At 36.5% G+C, this 26,833-nt stretch overlaps 1 protein-coding gene and 1 pseudogene across 1 annotated transcript in view; both read left to right on the forward strand.

Moving 5' to 3' along the window:
- LOC107747469 (AN1-type zinc finger protein 4-like) overlaps nucleotides 1-26,833 on the forward strand; it is a 47,884-nt gene that overhangs the window by 1,120 nt on the left and 19,931 nt on the right. Inside the window, exons 2-9 of the mRNA XM_016561995.1 lie at nucleotides 105-405; nucleotides 4,913-4,988; nucleotides 5,699-5,766; nucleotides 7,377-7,566; nucleotides 9,046-9,193; nucleotides 10,864-11,916; nucleotides 12,237-12,282; nucleotides 14,145-14,262. Coding sequence (XP_016417481.1) covers nucleotides 222-405; nucleotides 4,913-4,988; nucleotides 5,699-5,766; nucleotides 7,377-7,566; nucleotides 9,046-9,193; nucleotides 10,864-11,916; nucleotides 12,237-12,282; nucleotides 14,145-14,262 — 1,883 coding nt within the window. The 5' untranslated portion in view covers nucleotides 105-221. The remainder of the gene's footprint in view (nucleotides 1-104; nucleotides 406-4,912; nucleotides 4,989-5,698; nucleotides 5,767-7,376; nucleotides 7,567-9,045; nucleotides 9,194-10,863; nucleotides 11,917-12,236; nucleotides 12,283-14,144; nucleotides 14,263-26,833) is intronic.
- Nucleotides 17,705-26,833, forward strand: part of LOC107747459 (uncharacterized) — a 106,057-nt pseudogene continuing 96,928 nt past the window's right edge.

Consider the following 26,833-nt stretch of genomic DNA (forward strand, 5'->3'; position numbering starts at 1 on the left):
ATATATATATATATTAGTATAAATGAATATAAAACATACTCATATTTTCAAATGCACCTAATAACACTTTTAGATGGTAATTCAAAGATTCTGATCCTCTACAGCCCAAAGCTCCATGCATGATGTGTTTCTACTGTAACGGAGGCGACATCTCAGTCCTCACTCCTCCACCTTGGGCAGGGTTCATTGTTGTCTCATCCTGAGCCCTGTCCTTTGCAGTAATGACTGACAAGAGGAACCCACCGTTTTTCAATGATGACAATGTAGGTGTGGTGCACTACAAGCTGCCCTTCAGCGAGACCATGGAGCTGTTCATTGAGACTTTGACAGGGACCTGCTTCCAGTTGCGCGTCTCTCCGTTTGAACAGGTCGTCTCAGTCAAGGCCAAGATTCAGAGATTGGAGGGTATGTGTCCTCTCTTGACTCTCTACACAGCACATGCTCTGAAATAATAATGACATTACACTCGTCAAGTGCCAAATTTATTTTAAACTGCATGTTTCTTGTTCTTAAATAATTAGGACCATTAAACAAGCTGAGCTCATATTTAGTGAGAGATTATGTGGAACGTTTCAGCTTTGAAAAAAATCATTGGTCAGATTGCTTGACTCTTTAAGTGATTAAAAATGGTGAACATGTAGAACATCTAAAAATATGCATGTTCCCTTATACATTTACAGACATTTTGCACTATTAAAACTTTTAGTTCAAGGTGTTACTGTCCTTACAAAAATGCTACTGTTACACTACTGTTCAAAAGTTGAAAAAAAGGCTGCATTTATTTGATTAAAAATACAGTAAAAAAGTAATATTGTTACAATTTAGAATACCTTTTTTTTTTTAACATATTGTAAACTGAATTTCCATAACTCCAGTCTTCAGTGTCACACGATCCTTCAGAAATCTGTCTAATATGCTGATTTCCTTGTGCAAGAAACACTTCTTATTATCAATGTGAAATTTGTTGAAAATTTTTTCAGAATTCTTTGATTACTAGAAAGTTCAAAAGAACAGCATTTGAAATATAAATCTTTTATAAAATTATAAATGTTTTTATTGTCACTTTGATGAATTTCGATCAACCAACATTTGAATGGTATTGTAGGTTTGACCAGCAACTTAAAATATGATGGTCATTTCATATTATTGTCTTTCTAATTATAATGACTTATTCTAATGATTTTGGTTACTGGTTATTATGCATTACATTATAAACACACATTCCATTCATCTAAAACAATCTTCATCTATTATAGTCCTCATCTATGTTATGCTAAAAGGAAACATTGATTCATTGTAATAACAAATGAACCTTAATTACTCTCTGCTGATTTTATAGTGATTTAGAACTATTTTAATGAGACATTAAATAGCCATCATTAGTTTTGAAGATGGCTTTATTCCCAGTAGTCCAGGTCTGATGTTTTCATTCAGATTTAGAGCTTTAGAAGAAATTGAGTTGTTTATTAACAACCGGCATGCTCAGTAATTGCACTTGTTTAACAGATCCGCTCATGCAGTTACAGATAAAACATGTGTCTTACCAGTTTAACACATGAGCAATCAAAAAAAGAGATGAGACTTCATTGCTTCTCTCCCTCCCCATCAAAGCTGCCATTGTTATTACCCAGTAGCTAAAATTGCTGCTCCTGTGGCATGGTTGAAAGACTGAAAGCAGCTTTGTTAGAATGAGAAGTGGTCGTATTCTTTGAATGAACAGATTTTTATTTATTTTGGGGGCACAGCTATATGTAGTTTGTCTCTCGTGATTTGCGCATGAGCAAACATTGGGCTGAAAATGAGGACTGAGGGTGCTTCATTTGTGAGTCTGATTGATGCAGTGCGCTTCACTGATAAGTGTGAAATGAACGAGACAGGAAAAGCATTAGTTGAAAACCCAGATGGGACGTTGTCAGTCCAGACGGCTGTTGGGTCTTTAAACATGCCAGTCTAATGTGTAAGACAGCACCCGTTTCACCAGGTCTGACACTTTCCTGCAGGACTTAGCTTTATTAAAGATGACTTTATCCACCCTGTGGATTACAGGTGAGGAATGTCCTAGTTTATTGTGGCTAATCTTAGATTCTCAGATACACGTCTTTGCATCTGGAGCTGAACTTGCTGCCCCCTTCCAGGAATCAGACCAGTTGCGGGAAGAAGTATGAGATGGATATGTTGAGGTAATCCACATTTCAATATGAAATGTGTTTTAAACTTCTGTTTCAGATTAGGTTTAAGATTACGCACATGGAGACTGTGTATAGTTTAAAAAGCATGACTAGGCAGTAGGGTTGGGCCGATACACGATGGCTGATAGACATCACGATGTTGAGCCGACATCGTGATTCCACCCCCTAAAGGGATTAAATACGATCCAGAGACAAGTGCATACGGAACCCCTAAAGGGATTAAATACGAGATAGGAGGAAAATAGATATTTTAATAATTTCTCTCGCAGTTATATCATGGGTAATTATACTGTGTATAAATTGCGGGCATCAGTTAGCCGCTATTATGCCTGGCATTAAAACTGCTTTTGAATGCACAATCGCTTTTTAGTTTCACGTTCACTTTCGAGATTCGCGATCGCACGTACTATGGAGCGGCAGTACTTACCACACATTTTACAAGATTAGATGTTTGTCTGTGCTGAGGATCTGCAAATCATTCGCCATCGTCCTCAGTCATCTCTCCTTACTCTGTCCATCGCGATGTTTCACTGTAGACATCTTCCGATGCCAATTTTGTAGACCTGGCCCAACCCTACTAGGCATGTCTCTAAACAATGGGCAAGCCACACACACTAACCGCTCTGACCACCTCACACGGTTGTGTCACACTCCTTGCTGATCCTGTTTAGAAAACTACCCCTTCTAGGAACAGATAGCAGTTTTGTGTTGCATGGGTGCGTTCTGGTGTCTTATTGCACTTTACACCTGATAAAGGTACGTCTATTGGCTTAATCACAGGCTAGTGCAGACGTCTGAAAAATTTAAGTGGTACACTTATCTTTATGTCCAAATACAATGTCTTAAAAATGAACAACCATAATGACATTGAAAAAGGTTTTATAGCAATTTCAAACATTGAGGTGCTTTGTGTTGTTGTATTTTCTGACCACTGCTAGATATAAAGTTGACATGATTGTTGGTTTGTTTAGTGTACACAGGGGGGCAGATCTGAGTCATATTTGTTCTGCTTATGAGTCGCTCTGATCTGCTTTTATGCATTTTTACAGAATTTATTCTTTTGAATTGATTCATTTGTTTCAGTATATTAATGTTCCTCAAAGTTCTGTGGTTAAATAAGCTGCTTATTTGTGTATTAAATATTTCTGTCCGTCAGGGAGCGTGGTCATCAAAATGGCTTCTTTCTAATTGGTCAGATGTGATGAACCTTTGGTTGCAGAACAACATAGCAAAATAGTTAGGACAGCATTACAAGACGAGTCCTTAAAACGTTTCTTAGCTAGCAGTAGTCATTCAACAAGATTAACTTCATTGGTTAAACGCCCTCTCTTCTGTCTCACTTACCAGCCATGAATAAATAGGACACAGCATACTTCTCATTTAACCTGGCCCTTAAAACAAACCCAGTAACATTTACAGTAACAGTAACATCAGAGAGAAATTAATATAAATGTCTTTACTGTTACTTTTGATCTGAATAAACTATTTAACAAGCAAACTAATATTTTTATTCAGCAAGGACGCATTAAATTGATCATAAGTTACAGTAAAGACATTTATGATGTTTACCAAAGATTTCTAATTCAACTTTCTATTCATCAAGCATCCTGAAAAAATGTATCATGGTTTGCACAGAAATATTGAGCATCACAACTGTTTTCAACACTGATTATAACAAGAAATGTTTGTTGAGCAGCAAATCAGCATATTAGATTGATTTCTGAAGGATCATGTGACATTGAAGACTGAAGCTGAAAATTCAGCTTTGCCATCAAAGCAATAAATTACATTTTAAAATATATTACAATTAAAAACATTATTTTACATGGTAATAATATTTTACGATATTACAGTTTTTACTGTATTTTCAGTCTAATAAATGCAGCCTTGGTGAGCGTAAGAGACTTCTTTCAAAAACATGAAAAAAAAAATTCTTACTGACTTCAAAACTTTGGTGAAATCATTTAAATCTCAAAGGAATACATTACCGAGAAGTGAAAGGTCAATCATCATGTGCTCACCCTTGCGTTCTTCGAAACCCACACAATTTTCTAATTCCTCTTCAAGTTGGAATGGAAGCAGTCAAGCTCTAAAAAGAACAAAATATCACCATAAAGTATGAAGATAGCTGTCCCAAGTTTGTGTGTATGTGTGTGTGTAATTATATGCCTGTAAATCTCAGACCAGTACATTTAAATACATCAGGACACATAATAGCAAGTTTTTGTGGGTTTACTAATCGTTGCACTTGATTTACAGTTTTCATCCTAACCCTTGTTCAGTTGGTTTTTCCCTCCACCATGACACCTACGGGTTCTGTATTGAGCTAAAAGCCCCATTTGGATATCTTTATTTTTAGTTATCTTTGAAATCTGTGCCTTGTAAAAATAATCCAAACTATTTTGTAAAGAATGTCACTGGACATTGATCTTTACTGCTCATAAGATGTCAAAGGCCAGGTTTTATTTCCTCTGCTTTTTTGTACTCTTTCTATTTCCCTCCAATGATTGCAGTTCAGAAACATTCCATTTGGTCAACCATTTACTGCAATCAAATGCTCCTGTTATTCTGCAGTCACTCCTTTGTTTGTTCTTTTGTCTGACGTGTTTTAGATGCTGTTATTGCTCTGACTTGCCCTGTGCATGTGGTTGAATATTTATTTTAGTTTGCATTATATAAATATAGCTACATATACTCTTTTTATGGCATATCTTCATTCACAGGCATCCCGGTCTCTCAGCAGCATTTGATATGGAATGGTATGGAGCTTGAAGATGAGTACTGCTTACATGATTACAGGTGAGTTTTCAGTCTGTTTTTCAACTTTACAAAACAGGATCCAGGAAGTTATATTACAGGAAGTAAGCTTAACTACCACATTATGTTGCTTTAAAAGCTTTCTTTCTTTTGTGGAACAGAAACTGAGATGTTTTGCTTCATGTCCAAACTGTTTTTTCCCCATATTGTGACCAGGGGCTCATCAGGAGCATAAAAGTATCATAAAAGTAGTTTATATGACTCATGCTCTATATTCGATGACTTCTGAAGCCATAAGATAGCTTTGTATGAACAACAGAGTGAAATTTAAGTTGTTATTCACGGAAAACCTCTCCGCCACGGCTCTCAAATCACATTTGCGCTTGAGCAGCTTGGACGTTCTTCAAAAAACATCTTTTATGTTCCATGAAAGAAAGGAAATCATATGAAAGGGTTTGGAATAGCATGGAAGTGAGTAAATAATGACAGCGTTTGCATTTTGGGTGAGCTGTTTCTTTAAATGCAGCCACTTCTCTCAAGAGCAGGCTGGCTCAGTCTGGAGGTCACAGATGGTGGATTTGTCATACATTCTTGTCAGTTAATGTTCCACATGGAGGCTTTCTGGGAAGATATTGTGGGGCTGGATGGCACTCATTGTGCTTCACATGTTAAGTGAAGCAAACATTTATAAAGGCAGAACTGTATAGTAGCGGTTTTGAATTTATTGAGTTTTCCTATGGTTGTGTTTTCAGCATCACAGAGGGCTGCACTCTCAAGCTGGTGCTCGCCATGAGAGGAGGGCCTGTAAACACCAGACGAGGTGCGTTTTCTCCACCGACTGGGATTTTCACGGTTGAAAATGTTAAACCTGTCATTCTGAACCCCAGGTTAATGTAATCCTGACTTATCTAGGTCCTTATTTCACACTGTCTATACTTTACCCTGGGATAGTAATTCATCCTGAGTGCTTTTGAAAACCCTATTTTTGATCTTATTAACATGAACCTAGGAGTGCAGCAAACAATATGTTTTAGTACTTTAGTGCTTGTCTGTCTGTAAAAATGTCATCATAGGTCTGCTCTGGTTGCCTTAACTCTATAAAGCTGCAGGTTTTCTGTTGGATGCATGGCATCTTTTCTAAGGCATCTACATCATTAACATGATCAGTACTTTGGCCATAAAACTCTCTACCCCCTGGTGGGTTATTTATGCTCCTCAGGAAGTAGAAGGACTTTTAAAGTTGCAATGTAATTGAAGTAGCAATAGATAATTTATTTCCTATCGTGGCGTACGTCTTGAGTGAAAAAGAAAAAAAAACTGTTGGGTTGGGACTTCGTTCAGTCCATCAGTTGTTGATTTGATGGAGGCAGATCTGAACACAAGCTTGCAGTCAATTGTTAGAAAAAGGCAGGGTTAAATGTACTAAAGGATTGGAGAAGTCTGGCATACGAGACAAGTTTGTTGGAGGATCAATTTTGATGAAACATATGCATGGTTACGTTGTTGACAATAATATTTTAAGCATAAAGATAAAAATAGATATTTCCAGTAAAATTTCCATTTCACGTTACAGTATAATTTCCAAAATGTTTGTCTCCGTTATAATATTTATTTACATTTATAATATATTTTATTATATTTAAGATATTTATTTATAACCTTGACCTCATCCTTTGTTGGCATTGAAACTGTGCCTCAAAGAAAAATAAAAAGTTTCCTTTGCCAGCAAAAAAAAAGATTTTAAAGGGGTCATATGATGCGATTTCAAGTTACAAGTGTTACAAGCTGATTGTGCATAGATAAGATCCCTGAAGTTGAATGCATTGATTTAAATATTGTAAATGCATTGGACAATACATTTTTGAAAAAGACCATAAAGTCTGATGTATCTAATGTGGTACATTAAAACTACCTGTGCCAAATATATTTTGTACATTTAATGTATTAAAATATATATATTTTTTCTTTTTCTGATTATCTGTTTTCTGTTCTGTTTTCCTGTTGAATATTTTTGTCTTTCAAGAGTAAAAGGTTTAGAAATATTCTACAAATATATTACAGTCTATTCAACGCTCCAGTTAATGTGCTTGCCATTGCTCTTCAGCACTGTTTTCCTCAGACGCTGAAATTAAATGCAACACATGAAAGTTGCTGCGACTATACAAACCACGTGAATATTAATGAGGAAACCACTGAGACAGTTTATGATTGGCTGTGGAAAGTCTTTACGAGTGCTACTGCAATACAGGGCTGCAACAATTCAGTGCAAACTTTCTAATCCTTCCTATGTGCCATTGTGCATTGGTTTTGAGGTCAAGGGGGAAAAAAAGTTGCTCATTACCATTCCAGGAAGTGTGCAGGCACACAGTTAGTTACCCGTCTGATATTGATTAGTATGACCTGCATCGTGTTTCTTCTCGTTACCTGCAGTGACAGTGACAGATGACTCGGTAAGGGATATCGCTGACTGCCTTGATGCAGGGAGAGAGGAGATGTGGGAAAAGTCTCTGCCTAATAAACAGGTCACCTTCCTGGTGTACCGTGAGGGAGATCAGCTCAATTTCTTCCGAGTGGTGGATAGAGGAGATGGAACTCTCACACCTGTGTCTGAATCATTGAGGTCAGTTCAAAGAAGAGAAATTACTTGCCAAGAGGAACAACTCTGTCCACACACTGCACTCTGGTTCCCTTTTTTAGATGGAAGCAGATGTTTCAGAACTACAGTTTTCATGTGTCATGTTGTTTTGCTAATGAAGACATGCATCAGCATTTACTGGCAAGCTTAACAGTCTGTATCATCTGCATCATTAGCATCACCAAACGGAAGTATAAAAATAAAAATGATTTCCATAAATTATGTAAATCATAAATAATTTGCCTTTGACATCATAAAACCAAAAAAACACTAATTCTTTAATAACAGTGTTAAATGTCATGTAAATGTAATTTTAACAAATGTTAAAATTAATATGAATTCAAACAAAATTCAAAAAATTATATATAAAATATAAATTAAATATAATTTTACTAAAGGTTTCTGCTTAAACAATGACCAATGTTTTCAAATAAATAACTAAATAAATCTTTTCAAAAGAAATATAGGCTATGTAAAATATTCAGCTAGTTGATAAAATAGTTGATAAAGTTGATAAAATAGGCAACAAAAATTCCCGAAGACTGACACTGAAGCAGTGATCATATCTAAGCACCAGAATATCTGAGACTTTGCCGTCATCTAACCTTAAGAAACGCTAATAATTTAATAACACTGTTAAATGTAATCTTTGGGAAATCTTAAAACGATTATGCATTTTTCATATCATACATGTTGTGCTGCATAAATTCACTTGTAGCATTTAAAACAATTGATTTTAGTTTTTCATTTTTAATATATTTAGACAAAAGTATAAATATTGTACATTTTAAATCTATCTTTCATGAAGTTTTTGCTAAAAAAAATCTGCTAAAACAAACAATAGAAATAATACAAATGTAAGATTTTTGCCTAGTTGATAAAATGGGCAGCAAAAATTCCCAAAGAGATTGACGGAGTGATCTTATCCATATCTAAAAAGCAGAATATCAGATACTTGTGCCAGTCAGCAAGCACCCAGAACACTCTTGCAACACTCTTTTTTATTTCCATAAATTGTTAAAATAAGTATGTTTGCAATTCCATTTTGACACAGAAATGACACACTTCACCTTTCTAATATTTAGATTGGGTCAGCTGTCTTTGTGACATATACAACTTTTTCATCAGAAAGCAAACTTGGTTAGCCATCTGCAGAATGTTTTACAGAGAAAATGAAACTAATAAGGGCTTCCTTCTTTTGTTTCAAATGTTTGTCTTTTTTTAATCATTCGGGGGAACTGCAGTGCTGTAATCAGCTGGTTTTCCTTCATTAACCACAGACCATCCTGGTAAGGTAAAACCTAATCATGAACCCCTGAGACTTTTCAACAGCTGAGAGACGTTTCATAAAACAACTACTCAATTTAAAGATCCAAAATGCCATTTATTCAGTGTAGCATAAGGAAAAGGAACAGCACTGTTAAGCACAAATAATCGAAGAGTTCATCCATGCATGTGTTTCAGCGGCGCCTCTGTACACAATGTGTACGCAGAGGAGGAGGAGGAAACAGAGAGTGCATCTTCAGAACAGCAGACGCTGGAGAACTCCATCACAATGAGCAGGATGAAGCAGCTCAAGGCCAAGATGGAGAATATGAACCTTAACAAAAAGGTACAACAGAATAGGCGGACTAGACAGTTTTTCGTTCCTCCTCCACATATTCGAACAAAATCATCTTATCCTGAAGTGCATGAACCTCCTTACTGTCAAACACATCTGATTAAATTTGTTGGTGGAGCGCTATGGAAGTGCACACAGTTCTCCAGCTGGCTTGCGGGAGTGCCGCCCATCCCACGCTGTGTTTGATTAACTGGCGCAGCAATAACTACAAGCTCAGCAGATTGGCACATGAAGTTAATTATTCTAATTATTCACACTCAACTATGCATAGTTGTCAGTAGACAACTATATCTAGGAAACCATTGTTGTTATTGCTTACACACACACATTAGTTGAGAAGTTTGCATGAGGCGGACTAGACAGTTTTTCGTTCCTCCTCCACATATTCGAACAAAATCATCTTATCCTGAAGTGCATGAACCTCCTTACTGTCAAACACATCTGATTAAATTTGTCGGTGGAGCGCTATGGAAGTGCACACAGTTCTCCAGCTGGCTTGCGGGAGTGCCGCCCATCCCACGCTGTGTCTGATTAACTGGCGCAGCAATAACTACAAGCTCAGCAGATTGGCACATGAAGTTAATTATTCTAATTATTCACACTCAACTATGCATAGTTGTCAGTAGACAACTATATCTAGGAAACCATTGTTGTTATTGCTTACACTTCTACATTAGTTGAGAAGTTTGCATGTTTACGTATGCATTGCTTCAGTCAACATCTTCGAATTCTATCATTTTCATTTAATTTATCACCTGTTAGGAGGTGTAACATGAAGCACAGTTTAATTGGTTACAGTTATGAGCAATATCGCAACTTGACATATTATTCAACAGATGTGCCATATTTTATTCTCCAACAGCTTCAAATGTGTGTACAATATGAATTCAGAGCTTTTCATTTTAATAATAATTTATTACTATTATATTAATAAAGTAATGAATCTATATAATTGTATGTGATTAATTTTTTGTAAAATTATTCTTGATATCAATATTAATTTTACAGTTTAATAAGGTACATAATGTGAAGCTTTTTTCAGACTTTAAATGATACATTTTGGTTTGCATGCATCAAGTTCCAAACTTCATTAGTATATTACTGAATTCACCGACTCATCCAGTAGTCCAGAAAAATGTTCATTACCACATAATTATTTAAATATGTTTATATATTGGGTCAATACTTTATTTTAAGGTCCAATTCCCGCTATTAACAAACCAATAACTATGACCTTTGCCTCAATAAACTGCTCATTTGCTGCTTATTAATAACACTACTGAATGTCATCTTTAACAGATCTCAAAATTAATATGCATTTTTAATTTAGTTTATTATAATGTGGTGCATAAATTCCCTTGTAGCGTTTAAAACATTTTATTTTATTTTATAGTGTTTTAGTCTTTATTTTGACAAAAGTATAAATATGATCAATTTTGGCTTATCTGTATTGACTTAAACGTTATTATTGGTGCGTTTTTAAATTTCACATTAAATTGCTTAGAAAAAATCTCTTTATATGACATTTTACTGTGACATACCGCTCGCTATATATGATTTGGTCATATCGCCCACTCCTGATCATATCTGCCATATCTGTTCTGTCTATGTGCCTTATTGTGCATGATATGTGTGTGATTGTTTACTTGTGTCTTTGTCAGCCCAAGAAGACTGCTAAGTTAAAAGTCAGACCTCCAGTGGGTCCGCGGCCCTGCAGCGGTTCGCTCGGCTCTGCCCGACACCATCGAATGTTTCGCGTCCTTCCTCAGATAGGCCACTCTTCTCCAACACATCTACCTCCGATCGGCGATCAGCAGCAACCTGCAGTTTCATCCGCTGCTGCTGGTTCCTCCCGCCAACCATTCGCGTCTCTCTTGAGTCCCACTTCCTCCAGCCGCGCTCATCCTTCCTCTACAGCTTCTGGCGTATATATGCTCCAGGCTGAGGAACCATGGGATAATCCAGTGCCCAGGAAGATCAGACTCCCTCCCAAAGTGTCCAGGCTGGATATGAGAGGGCCTAAAGTTATGCGAGACTGCGTGTACCCACCTGTATCGCTTCTGTCCAGTTCTGGAGTTCAAGATGAGGTTGATCTCCAGGGTGACAGACTAACGGTAGCCAAGAACTCAGCGGTTATGGAGCCGCCCAAAGCTGTACCCTTCAATCTTCCCGAGCCTCTGAGTCTGGACATATCCACTCAGCGAGAGCGAGGTCTGAACTCTATAACTGTCCCGGAACCCAACACCGCTGCTCCTCTTCTTTCCCAAGCCATCAACTCGAACTGGCTGGTGTCCCAATCTGACCCTCTCGCACCTCCTCAAATGCCGCAGCACTTTGAGTTTACGGGTTCCTCCAGTCCAGTCCAAGCTCTCCTCAGAACTAGCAACAGCCCGTCGCTTCCGGTCAGCTCCCCGTCACGGACCACATCTGTATGTGGGCTCAAAGTCGACAAGCATTCGGAGGTGATTTCCAAAAGCGAGGCCCGAAACATTACGAAGATGGCTAATAAAGCGACTAAAGAGCCATTGGGTTCGGTGAGCAACGCAGAGCTCCTGGCCTCCCTTGCAGGTGGTGGTGGTCAAGAGGCCCTGGCGGGGCCCTTTGCTCTGGGCAGGTTATGTGCTACAGCCGTCCCCCTACCAACCAACATCCATCTGTTGCAGGAAGACCTGCTGAGGAGGATCTCCCCCCTACAGAGAGCAGCCGGCCACACGGTGAGTTTGTAACCTTGACTTATGCTGCTGCTTTTACAGATCTACTGTTTGTACAGCTTCAAAAACCTGATGTTCATTTGATCTCAGCGGGCTACAAGGAGAAACCGTATTTGCTTTAACTCAATATGACATGCGGATGCTTTCGTGCAAATTAGTACTACTAGAGCGTGTTTCCTGTCACAAAAAGACACTTGCTGCATATTATACACTGTGCAAGACAGATTACAAGTGCAATTCATTAGTTTTGGCATTTCAGCTAATGAGAATAGTGCTGTGGCAATCTCACGAATGTTTTATCATGCGAAATCTTGCCGTTGCAGCCGTCAAGCTCATCAAGCGGCCTCTCCAGTTCAATAAAGAGATTAGGTGAGTGGCTTGACATAAACAGTGTGAAATGAAGCATTAAGAACACCATCTCACAGCGTTGGCCCGTATCAGAGAGAAACTTTTTTGTTGTTGAGAGTAATGTCATTTGTGTCGGCCGTTTGTCCTACTTTTCCACTCGCCACTGCTTTAAACATTTTTACACCTGTCTTACTCTGTAAATCCACAGGCCACTGCTTTAATGTCATGCTGCACTTTGTGAAACGTTCAAGCTGCCTCCAGCCTAGTTCAGTGCTAATGCCCAACTTGGATTTTTTTTTTTTTTAAAGAAATTAATACTTCAATTCAGCAAGGATGCAATAAATTGTTCAAAAGTGACAGCAAAAACTTTTACATTGCTAAAAAGGATAAATGCTGTTCTTTTGATCTTTCTATTTGTCAAAGTATCTTAAAGAAATATCACAGATTCCACATTATTAAGCAACTGTTTTCAACATTGATAATAATAAATGTATCTCGAGCATCAAATCATCATGTTAAAATGAAAATGGCTATTTTAAATTGTAATAGTACAATATTACTATTTTGCTGTATTTGTGATAAAACAAATGCAGTCTTTGATATAAGATAAGACTTTGACCATAAGATACTTTTTTTCAAAAACATGAAAAACCCCCAAACTTTTTAGTGTATTTGTGTTGATTTTGCTTTCAATATAAAATTAAGCAACACTGTGATTTTACTTTGTCCTTTAAGTTTATTAAAGAGCAGGTCATTAGATTAGTTTCATGATCCTTGAGACTGTATGAGAACAGTAAACCGTTAATCGATTCCCAATTAATTTGCTTCATTAATCAAACAGGTTCACAGAGATGTCTCTGTATGCCTTTATTAATGTGTATTGCTATGTTGGTGCATATAAATGAAAAAGATTTTCAAAACTTTTTTCTTTTTTTGATTATGTAGTGAACAGCTATATGAAATCTAATATTTTAGTTTTTTTACATTAAACATTTTGCTCCCAACTGACTAACGATGCCAAAATGATGCAAGTACCTAAATATTGAGATATACATTGAATGTTGTCACAAAACTGGAAAATATTAAATGGTAGCTATAGCTGTATTACATTTTGGGAACATTTTTCATAGGTTAAGCAGGCAGGGGTTTTAGCCAAACATTGTACGATTTATTTGTATGCCCAATACTGCATACCAGTCTATAAAATCCTTTCCAGGAGGTCAGTTTGAGGGGTGAGGATTGCAGGGCTGATCTGCACTGTCTTACAGGAGGTGTTGCATTTTAAATGAGGCCAGCAAATATAAAATATTCACTGTCATACAGAGAATAACTGCTGACTGAAACCAAGAAACAGGAAATGATCACCGCAGCTCAGTTGCATAGATAAATATTCACACAATCACATGTTTACAAAAGCATGCATGCAAAATTACACACAAAAGAGAAGCACATCTTCACTCAGACCCAGTGTGATGCTTAGAGAGACTGCCTGCATGATTGTGCACTTAAGAGCCTGGATGATGGTTTTGCAACAGGTGGTCCTGATACATTTGGGAAATGTTCCCTGACATTTTACCGCCAGTTTTTCAGAGCGTCTGAATGTTCTGTCACATCTGAGATTGTCACTGGCTTGAAAATGCAACAGTGATGGCAAATAACAGAATAGATAGACCAGCAAGTACATGACTGGAAATCCAATCTCATGCCCCAGTACTTGGCATTTTTTGTCACAATGTGTGTCTTTTCCTTGCTCTTTATTGTTGTGACTTGTGTAGAAATAAACAGGGAGGTTCAAGTACATGAATCTATATTTTATAGTTGTTGTAACTGTCTCTCTCGTTCTATTCCTGTGATTGTCTGTGTTTGTGGACATGTTGGTTTAGGCACTCCAACACTTCACTTGCCCCCTGTGAAGGTTCCCACTGGAACAAAGAAAAAGAGTTCAAAGCACTGCTTCCTGTGTGGGAAGAAGACCGGGTTGGCCACCAGCTATGAATGCAGGTACAGTGCAGATCCCTCTGTATGAGGTTTTCATTATTTTACAACAAGGGAAGTTAATGTATATCTATAATCTTAAAGGGAAGTATGCATTTCATTTGGTGCATGCGCAGTGGCATAAAATAGAGCTATTTCTGTTTGGGGGTGACCGTAGTTCTGATATATGTCATGTGCCATTGCTGATAACACCATGTGTGACTTTCTTCAGTTTCTCGGTATGTTGTCTTGAAGCTTTGATCAAGGCAAAGTCTTATATGATGCGTCTTTGAATAGGACTAAAAAGAAAGCTGTGCCTATTATTCTCTCCTATGCCTTATATAATCCATCCAGCTAGACTGATACAAAATAATATACAATAGTATGATACATACAGTGCTTTTTTTTCAACATGACAGATTTGTTTGATCATAGCATGGCTGTAATCACTATAAACACTTACAAGGACACATGTCCTAATATTTACATTTGCCAATATGAGTTTTATGGTTTATTCTTAAATCATCACATTTGATCCTTCCAATATATGGTCATATATGTTTGGCTTATAGCTTAAATTGTTTGACCTTATGTTGGGTGGACTGCGATTTTAGGATGTTATGTTTATAATGTTTTAAATTAGTTTGGAATGACATGTTACTTTTCCTGCAGTAAATATTAGTATATGTGATTTAAATGTAGTTCGCTAAAATACTTTTAGAGTTCTAAAATGAGTAAAAACGTATAAATAAGCAAAATACACAGCTACGCATATCTATTTACATGTTTTGCTCTTTTTGAAATAGAACCAACAATCACTTTTCATGACAAGTCTTGCAGGGATGCACTTTAGTAATGCTGAATATCTCTTGTGGAGATGGGGGTCTGTAAGTGAGGGGGGTGACTGTGCTTGAACTATGTGCCGTTTTGTCTTTTGTAAGTTTCCTATTAGAACTTTCTTATATTTCTGACACATTACTCCTCTTTCCTTTCTAGAAGCACTCTACCTAGGCCTGTCACGATAACAACTTTTTGTTGTGCGATTGCCCCAGAAATAATTGCGATAAGCGATATTATTGTCATTTTAAAGACCATTTTATGCCACTGAATATATAATCATAATGTAACAGCGTAATAATGCAAGAAGGCCTACACACTTCCAAATGACAACAAACTTTTCATTTTTAAGAATATTTAGATCATGGAAATTAAGTATCAAAATATTAGATACCTTAAAAAACCTGAATAAATAGTAAATAAACATTTTCTAACAAAAAGTGCAAAGTAACAAGTAGAAAAAAAAGAAAAATGCACAAAGAACTTACAGAATCTACAGATTTTCCCTGACCTTCTTTTCTCTGTAAATGAAGGGTGCACGCTATTCCTGAAAAACACAATCACTACTCAGCAGTCAGATGTCCGAATGCACAAAGGCACAGATCCCTAAACAAGGCCATATCTTCAGATGAAACTTTTTTTTGTAGAAGCATTTTTTCAATTTGAACTAGCACCTCATGACTACACCACGTTATGTACGAGAAGCTGCAAAAGACACAGTGGAAGTGGAATGGACAAAACATGGTGACATTAATTTTAAAGTAAATATAATGGGCGATATATTGCGTCACCAAAAATGATTGAGGTCATGTACATATATTGCGCGATAAGTCGATATATTGATTATTGCAACAGGCCTAACTCTACCAAACACTTCTTATCATGGAAAATGCCAAGCACTGTACACTCGTGTTATAACAAGACTGTTTAACCTTGGTTCACTTTGAGAATGAAGTATATAAGCTCTGTCGGCCGTACACACTACACTATGCAGTTTGACCATGTAGCATTCTAAACAAACTTTATAAGGGCTTGGCATGATAAGATGTGAACACTTGACTGGTTGTCATGACGAACGATCCTTTTTGTACCTTAGTATTTGAAAAGCTGCTCAGAAGGCAGCAGTTATTATTTGCATTTTTCTGTAATTGTCGGGTGATGAGCCTAATAAAATATCTTTGTGTTTCCTTTGTTTTTTTTTCTTCACTCTCTTGTACTGCATTCTATGATTCTACTGTATCTTTCACGCCCTTTTAACATCGCATTGGGGTGTTTATGTTATTGTTTCGGTTGCTTTGACATAACAGCACTGCTCTTTGGGATTCCAGGTACTGGAATGAGTATATTGATAGTCCTGTCTTAACATGTTTCCCCTTCATTTGACTAAATTGTGATCCTGTGTCTAGCGTGAACCTATTTAGATGAGTGCATCCACCTCTGAATTGTGTTATGATTACACATTTTTTACTTTAAATAGTATCAAAGAAATAGTCTAAAATTTCAGTTAAGAGTCCTAAACTAAAAAGACTAGTTTATGCAGCCAGCAGTTGGTGTAAGAATGGTTCACGCAGTGCTAAATGAAAGGAAACAGCTGTTACTCAAAACAGATCATGTGAAAGAAGTGGTATTTGTGCAGAAGCTTTTTAGATGCACAATTTTATTGTACTGTACTGTGCCATTTCATTATGAATCACTTCTGTATTCTTCTATAATGTATGTTACAGATCTTATTTTTCCAATGAGTCTAAGATTTGTTCTTGTCCTTTAAAGAAACGTGTATCTTTTAATACAAGAATATCAAGAAAAACTTGTTTTACTGGTTTAGTTTTACACATTTGAGACATATCCACACACACAAATGTAATGGATTGTAGCGTCCAGACTGTTGTACTTTATTTATGCATGCACAATTCATAACCACAAGTATTACATAACAATGAATCAAAGCATGTTTAGACAATGCTCTGAGCACAGAATGTGCAGATAAAACGTGTAAACCCTTTTAAAGCATGACACAGCCTTTAGCAGTTCTCTCCTCTATCATGACACATAAGTATGAATCACTTCTGTATTCTTCTATAATGTATGTTACAGATCTTATTTTTCCAATGAGTCTAAGATTTGTTCTTGTCCTTTAAAGAAACGTGTATCTTTTAATACAAGAATATCAAGAAAAACTTGTTTTACTGGTTTAGTTTTACACATTTGATGACATATCCACACACACACACAAATGTAATGGATTGTAGCGTCCAGACTGTTGTACTTTATTTATGCATGCACAATTCATAACCACAAGTATTACATAACAATGAATCAAAGCATGTTTAGACAATGCTCTGAGCACAGAATGTGCAGATAAAACGTGTAAACCCTTTTAAAGCATGACACAGCCTTTAGCAGTTCTCTCCTCTATCATGACACATAAGATCATCTGTTGTGTTCCTCCAAGTAAGCCAAGGAGGAGCAGGGCACATCAAGCCCATCCCTGTGCAGTCAGGGGCTCTTTTATTGTCTTTAACCACTAGTGATTAGAAAGGAGCATCTTTGAATTCTGTTCATTAAAAAAACAAACATGTGAACACACACCCTATATTGCACCATTTTAACTAATGAAATGACTGTATGGACACACGAATCTCAAACAATCAGATGTGAGAAAAACAAAGGGATCATCACCATCTCTAGCACGCAAAAAGTTCTTACTCAATTCTGAATAGAAATGTAAGAGTAATTAATGACCCCACAGCGACAGCACTGGATCCGCTGTGTATCTATAAAAGATTAGCACTGGAGTAGACGATAGTACGCGCATGCCCTCTCCGATTTATTTTCTTTTTCAGCCCGATTTTCGACCCCGAACGCGGAAGTCGGTGGGCATGACGCACACTATAAGAAGGGGACTGTGACATAAAAACAAAAACATCGCTTGTGCAGACGGGGAAAAGCGAGGTAAGTAAATATTTGAGCGAATCACGTAAACGCGCACGAGCTGTCACAGTAAGAAAACACACGGGCGTCTTGAAATAATTTGCATATCGCATATTAAGAGTTCTATCTTAAATACATATTATGAATGTATAATTCGCGTGTCATGTCGTTTAGCATTACAGAAGGCATTGGTTTATTGTATAAACAGCGTATTTTGACTGCAGCTCGAGTGCCTTCGTTGTTTCAGTGTTTGCAGAAACTGCTGAACAGCTCTGTTATTAAGCGTGCTGTATTTGCCTTGACAGTGTAAATGATGTACAGAGCGTCAAAAGGCAACAGCATGTTTTTAGCGAGCATATTGCACTTAGTCGAAATGAAACTGTCCTGGAAATGAGGTAAAACAGATAACTGTCCGATGGTCTGCAGCTGTCATCCCTCACAGCGCGTCATCATCCGCGAAACTGTTATAATACTGTACGACTTAACTACTGCCAGTGAAAGATGTGGACAAAAGACTGTAACGTAACCTCAGACTCCAGAGAAAACTAGCGCGTTGATCTCAGTCGCTCTGTTGGATGCATAGTTCGCAAATCGGTTCTTTTGAACAGCTCTTTTCAAAGAGTCGGTTCAGAAACAGAGAATTCTCAGAATTCAGAATTCTTTAAAGGGGTCATATGATGCTGCTAAAAAGAACATTATTTTGTGTATTTTGTGTAATGAAATGTGTTCGTCATCTGCGACTTTTGACTTCTCAGCGTGGCATATGTGCATGTTGTAAAAGGGTAGGTAAGGCATTAGTAAATAATAATGTTTGCTACTATGTAGTCTACTACTATTTGGACTGTATTTCGATCGTGTTTATGTGTTATGTTTGTTGCAAACATGATTAACCTAATTTATTAATTGCATTTACACTTAATAACTTAAGTCTCTCAGGTGAAACAGTTTTGCATGTTTTAACATAACATGCTACATACGAAACATTTCCGTTTTTTTGTAACATTGCTGCTGTATTAGTATTAAGCTACTACAGTAAATTAATGAGCCAGACAGTGCTCATGAGTTGTTCACTCGAGTCCGATTCATGAATAAAATGTTCAAGCAGTTTAGCGAACCATGGCAATTAATTCATCGAAAAGATCCGACTCCAAAGAACGATTCATGAATCGGATATCGCTGCTATGTAGGCAGTGTATCCAGTGCGCTGGGATTGCAGCAGGTTTGTTGGATGGATGCTCAATGCAGAATGGATTACAGCGCTACATAAGTGCGTACTGTAAACATTTTGTTTCGCTTTTTGCTGGCATTATTGTCTTACGCATGGGTATGTTTAAAGGGTGGATCAGTGACTGTGTGTCAGGCACATTCCTAGTCTTTCACAATTGAAGGATGGTTTTGAACCGCCAGTTTTGTTGAGGTGTTGATGGCCATGGCGGTAAGCGCATGATTTTGTCTATACTATATGTTTTGTCTCAATTTCTGTATAGACATTTCAAAGTCTTGATTATAACAACTCTACGAACATTTCCACTATTATTGGCCAGGAAACAATGAAACAGTTCTTTGAACATACGTTGATGGGGGATGTTGTCACATGGTGGGGTAAGTTGTCACAATATACCTTTTTAGGCAGGCGATTCAGCTAAATTAAAACACTAAAACAATTATAAAACAGAAAACAATACATAAAACGGCAAACACGTACATAATATAGCATTTAAAGTACGTTACAATTTGCCCTAATAAAAATATGACAAGAAAAGACTTAAAAATGAGTGTAATTTAAGGCAGCATCAAACTAGTAGCTATTAAACAAGCACCTGTTTTATAGTTACTTATAAATATAGGCCTTGTGACAACTTCCTCATTTAACCACTGGCCCAGGTCTCCTTTCCTTGATTAAAATAATAAATATCTTATAAATTACAGAAGTAATAAGTGCAGCTTTTATACCTTATTGACAATTAAGATGGTAGTAAATAATATAGCATTTGTTCTTTTGTATTTGTCACATTGTCACATCTTGCTGAACAGCCTGACTTTTTATACACCTTCTTATCATTTTGCAATGTCACTCTTATCTTTAGAACGTCACAATAGATAAAACAATAGATGGCTTTGTACGCTAAGCTTGCACTTTCTGATCCTGTTTGTGTGTTTTTGAAGTTACATGAACATTATGTGGGGGATGTGCTTCAGGAATGGTGGAGTTGCCTCCCTTCCAGTGAATTTCATTGAAAAGAAAGGCATTTCACCAATGTCGTTCATCCGGGAAGACCTTAGTGACTGTGCATTGTATCAAGATTTGACTGTGACTTCCATGTTGTGAAATGGCATGTGTGTTTATGGTATTTATGGCGTCTGTGTGCTCTGGTTGCAGTGAGTGTGGAGTCTTATCTCAGTTTATGTGAAGCTGTAAATGATGAACAGTGATGTTTTAATAAGGCTTAATGAATAGGTTGTGTGAAGCAGAATGCTGCATGCATGGAGTAGATCTTGTTTATCCCACAGTATATTGTAAGATATTAAAGGGACAGTTCACCCAAAAATGAAAATTTGATGTTTATCTGCTTACCCCCAGGGCATCCAAGATGCAGGTGACTTTGTTTCTTCAGTAGAACACAAACGAAGATTTTTAACTCAAACCGTTGCAGTCTGTCAGTCTTATAAATGCATTACTGCGACCTATCTCTCAAATGGACCATTGACACTCCCCATTTGAGAGATAGGTGGCGGTAATGCACTTATAAGTCTGCGATCCGCCGTAAAGCAAGAAGAAAAAGAAGAAGAAGACGCGTCATGCACCGGCTGTCGAGGATGCGCTCAGGACAGTTCAGACATTGCAGTGCATCAGAGGTAAAAAACGATATGAATACTGTTCAGTTTCTTGCACAGACCGATCGTTTCGTGTCTTTACACATCAATGTCACGCGCCGCAAGGTTTAGTTTAATTTGGTTTTGTTTGTGTATGTTTTTTTTTGACTCTCAAAGCCGTGATTCCATTCACTTCCATTATAGATAAGCATCAAATTTTCATTTTTGGGTGAACTATCCCTTTAAGTGGTAGAAAGAAAATATCTGAAGTGCATCAATGAATTAATACACTTACAAGTTGGTGTTTTATCATCTGCCCTTTTAAATGAAAGCTTGGACTGTGAAATGACATGATGTTAGAGCATGTATTCAGTATGAAGTAATATGTAGGGGAAGATGCCCCCTTTAAGAAAATGCCCCTTTCACTTTTAAATTGGAAAATATTTAGATAAACGTTTAGCATGTACAGGATGATGATGTGTTAAGTCAATGTGTTAAGGAAAAAAATAATAATAACTTTTAAAAATTTTGTTATCATAGCACAAAATGTACAATTATTTAAAGAGGCCATTGTTGTTTGTGGGGTAAATTCCTGGATAAACTTTTACAGAATGTATAAATTATGTTTAAAATCATTTTTATTAATGTTAAATCATTTTTAAAGTGTTATGAATATAATCAACTATCAAATCAACTATTCTACTTTATTCTAATTGTAATTTGAAAATTAATCAAATAATCAGTGGCAGACGGCAGAATCCCATTAAAAGAGATTCATTGGAAAGGTAAAAGGAATATGAATACATATTTAACGGTGCATATTTTTATTGAAGATGTGTCATAATAGCAACACTGTGCATTCAAATGGAATTATTGCACTCAATTATTTTACTCCACAAATCTAAAAATCCCTCATTAACAAATAGACAAATAGACAAAAAAACCTTTGATATTGAACATAATGCAATGTATAATGCACAGATCACTGTTTTCCAGAGAGACATAATTTCATCAGTTAATCTGATCATTAAACTTTTTTGACTGACAAAATCTCACAAATGTTGATATTTATATAAAATGACAAAATGAAGAAAGCCACAGTAATGCATAAAATGTGATGAGATGGGATTTTTGTGACATTTATTGTTAAAAGAAAAAATTAAGGTGGATGTTGGGGCTCATTTTACTTGTTTTTTTTTTTTTTTTTTACTTCATCTTACCTCATTTTATGTGAAGGACTTTATAGGGTAGCTTCAATGGGTCACACACCCACAGCCAACAAACAGACAGGTTTTGGAACACAAACAATATTAGGCCTTTTCCCATAAGTTTTTGAAGCATGTATTAAAAATAATTTTGTATAATCTGTATCCAGATTCTGGATCTTACATTTTAAGTCAGGGTTTCTCATTTGCATCCTCATTCAGAAAGGCAAGCTCCGCCCCTGGGCCTTCACTGCATGAAATGTTAATGATTAGCATAAAGATGTATGTAGCTGCAGGACAGACCTGCCATGAAAAGCTGTATATCTCCATTTCAAATGGTGCAATTCCTCCTTTGGAAGTAGGTGTTGAATTATCAGTTTTATGCTAACTTGCACTGTCTGCAGTCTAATCAGATATAGCCATATGTGTAATAACACAATTGCTACAGCATAGGTCATTAACACTACGGGATTAAAATAAACATATTGATTAAGTTGTGGACCACTTGCAGTGTTATATTTTGGAATTGGTTGTGTTTCTGACAGAAAAACAAAAGCTGATGTAGTTATACAGTAGAAAGTAATTAGATTATCTGAAATTGGTTTGACCTCAGAAAGCCATTTAATTACCAAAAACATTTTTCTAAATTGAAGCTACTTTGGAAACTCTAATAGGGTGAATTCTTGAAAAATTGCCCGCTATTTGACAGTCTGTGTGTGTACATTGCTTTTAATGGTGTCTATTCATGAAGCACATTCACCTTTGTGCTCTAATGTGCTTGATGCACTTGACGGAGCTTTTGCATATCCACTCCCAACATTAGCCGAGACACTTATAACGATTTATTCTAAGACTGCAGGAAAATCCATAATGGGATCTAATACTTACAGCTACAAATAGAAAATTTTTTGGATTCCACTAATTTGTCCCCTCTGGCGAATTCAAGTTTTTGCACAAAGTAATTAGTGGAGTTTGCTACTGGAAACATCAGTATTATATTGCTCATGTATGCGGTTAGTGATTTGAATAAACCACTTGTCCCACACTATTTGTATTGTCATCATGAATACTACATCAAATTGTGGGGCTTGTTGAGGAGAGAGAAAAATCCCATATGTTTACAATGAAGGAGGGTTTTGGAACACAAACAATATTAGGCCTTTTCCCATAAGTTTTTGAAGCATGTATTAAAAATAATTTTGTATAATCTGTATCCAGATTCTGGATCTTACATTTTAAGTCAGGGTTTCTCATTTGCATCCTCATTCAGAAAGGCAAGCTCCGCCCCTGGGCCTTCACTGCATGAAATGTTAATGATTAGCATAAAGATGTATGTAGCTGCAGGACAGACCTGCCATGAAAAGCTGTATATCTCCATTTCAAATGGTGCAATTCCTCCTTTGGAAGTAGGTGTTGAATTATCAGTTTTATGCTAACTTGCACTGTCTGCAGTCTAATCAGATATAGCCATATGTGTAATAACACAATTGCTACAGCATAGGTCATTAACACTACGGGATTAAAATAAACATATTGATTAAGTTGTGGACCACTTGCAGTGTTATATTTTGGAATTGGTTGTGTTTCTGACAGAAAAACAAAAGCTGATGTAGCTATACAGTAGAAAGTAATTAGATTATCTGAAATTGGTTTGACCTCAGAAAGCCATTTAATTACCAAAAACATTTTTCTAAATTGAAGCTACTTTGGAAACTCTAATAGGGTGAATTCTTGAAAAATTGCCCGCTATTTGACAGTCTGTGTGTGTACATTGCTTTTAATGGTGTCTATTCATGAAGCACATTCACCTTTGTGCTCTAATGTGCTTGATGCACTTGACGGAGCTTTTGCATATCCACTCCCAACATTAGCCGAGACACTTATAACAATTTATTCTAAGACTGCAGGAAAATCCATAATGGGATCTAATACTTACAGCTACAAATAAAAAATTTTTTGGATTCCACTAATTTGTCCCCTCTGGCGAATTCAAGTTTTTGCACAAAGTAATTAGTGGAGTTTGCTACTGGAAACATCAGTATTATATTGCTCATGTATGCGGTTAGTGATTTGAATAAACCACTTGTCCCACACTATTTGTATTGTCATCATGAATACTACATCAAATTGTGGGGCTTGTTGAGGAGAGAGAAAAATCCCATATGTTTACAATGAAGGAGCGACCCAAGCCATATCTAGAAACTAGAGCGGACTATTTTGCAACCCAGGTTCATGAAAAATGTGTTCCTTTTGGTGTCAAAAATTATATCACTTTGCTTCTTGCACGTTTTGTGGCAGTTTCAGTGTCCAGTGAGTGGTTCTAAAAAGCATGTACAATTTTCTCCAAAACACGTAAACATGCCTATGTCAACAATTTATTACATTGGTTCATGCATGTACAGTATCGGCAGTTTGGAAATCAAATGCCCGATGAGTGGCGCTAAAAGGCTAATACTTGATCTCGTTTGAAAATAACGTACCACCTATGATGAACAAGATATAGGCCAAACTTTAGACTATATTGATGCAGGAAGTGACAAAAGTGTTCATATTACAGTCATTTTTAAGATGGCCAAGAGCCATGTATTCACAGTGTCCTATAATGACCTGTTAATGGATGTGCTGTGGAGTTTTAATATAGCATCATAAACATTTGGTCTCACATAGGTACAGTAATACAGCAAAGACAAGTCACCAATCAATAGTATGCTATTTAGAGATGGGAGAACATTTGCCTTGTTTGACTAGTCTGGACACATTCTGCCAGGCTTTGCTATTTACATTAGTGCACTGCTGCTTCACTGTCTCATGACACTTCCCCCTCAGCTTCATAAGCAGTGTTCAGGAAAGCATACTAACCTAACAATCTACCTTTACAGTTTTTTAAATAATATAATAAACACCATAGTTCAAAATCTTAGGGAAATGTTTTTGAAAGAAGTCTCTTATCACCGAGGCTGCATTTATTTAATCAAAAATACAGTAAATTAAATTGTTGTATTTATTGTAGTTAAATGATGTTCAGAACAGTTGCACTGTGATATTGTTTTCAGGATTTTAAAAAAGTTTTTGAAAGTAAAAATAAAACAGCATCTATTTGAGCCTTTTTTTACTGTCACTTTTGATCGGCTTAATGCCTCCTTGCTGAATAAAAGCAATAATTCCTTGTATTATATTCCTTATTGATATATCCGGTAGTGTATTTCTGAGACGATAAAACGCCACCACTAACATGCAATGTTATGAGGACAAATGACAGTAATTAAAAAAAAATCGTAGTCAATATACATTGTTTACTACATATGTGAGCAGTATTCATTTAGCAGCAAGCGTTTTATTCCAAACAGAGTCAAGAATTGTGAATGGACGTTTCCTAGAGGTAGTGATGGGTTAAACTGGGAGTTACCATGTTTTCTTTGGAATCCCTATGTACTTTTTATTCATTTATTCATTATTCACTACATTCACCATTATAAAAACCCAGCAACAAAAGCATGTAAGCCATCTTCTTTAAGGGGTGAATCAGAGATGCCTCATTCAGATCAACCTCATGCTGCTGTGCTTGTTAAAAGAAGATAAAGTAGAGTCAGATAGGCAGTCAGATGCAGTTTCTCTAACATGTATTTTGCCAGAACATAGTTAAATATTAACAAACTCCTCTTCCAACAAGGGCAGAAGTAAAGGACAGACGTTACAGAATAGCAAGTGGCATTGTCTAGACATCACCGCTCAATGTACCGCTACTGGAATCAAGAATGCACTTAAGAGTAAATTATGGTAAACCTAAAAATGGTTTTAAAAAGCACATGCCACCATAGTTTCATGCAGCTCCTGTAGTTTCCATAGTTTCCTACATACAGCTCCTGATCGGGGCGAAGTTCAGAGAATTTTGTCCACGAAACGATAAGAGCATCAGCATACATTATTTTATCTCACTATTTTATTATTTTTACACAGTATTATAACTTAGATGCTGCAAGCCATGCTCGTTTTCTCTTGTTAGGTAAGCCATCTTCTTTAAGGGGTGAATCAGAGATGCCTCATTCAGATCAACCTCATGCTGCTGTGCTTGTTAAAAGAAGAAAAAATACAGTCAGATGGGCAGTCGGATGCAGTTTCTCTAACATGAATTTTGCCAGAACATAGTTAAATATTAACAAACTCCTCTTCCAACAAGGGCAAAAGTAAAGGACAGACGTTACAGAATAGCAAGTAGCTTTGTCTAGACATCACTGCTGAATAGGGATGTTCATTTCGGTTATTTTTCCTAACCGACAACCGACGCTCGTTAACCGATTATTAACCGTTAACCGACAAGATTATTTTAAATTAGAATTGAATTAAATTAGAAAGGATAAGTTTTAAAAATTTAAAATTTAAAAGTGTTAAAAATACTAGAGGATTCACATGGTCATATCATATCACATCACGCACATGCAGCACTTCTGCGAGCGGAGAAAAACATAATAAAGCTAGACTATATATATATATAATAATAATATATTAATATAATAATAAAATAATAATAATAATAATAAATAGGCCTATACGAGAAATATATTTTACATGCCTAGTATGCAGAGTTTGAACGATTAATTTTTGTGCTGCGCGAAAGGAAACCAGACGGCAGAAAGCGGCATCCTATTTTTCTTTTGGCTTATTTTACAAAAGCACAAAGATTTGTTTTTATTGTGAATGTAAGGTTTGCTTTTATTTGTGTACATTCACAAAGATTACAAATCTTTGTGCTTTTGTAAAATAAGCCTAAAGAAAAATAGGATGCCGCTTTCTGCCGTCTGGTTTCCTTTCGC

This window comes from Sinocyclocheilus rhinocerous, unplaced genomic scaffold (genome assembly GCF_001515625.1).
Source record: "Sinocyclocheilus rhinocerous isolate Xijiao unplaced genomic scaffold, SAMN03320098_v1.1 scaffold2664, whole genome shotgun sequence".
Taxonomy (NCBI): Eukaryota; Metazoa; Chordata; class Actinopteri; order Cypriniformes; family Cyprinidae; genus Sinocyclocheilus; species Sinocyclocheilus rhinocerous.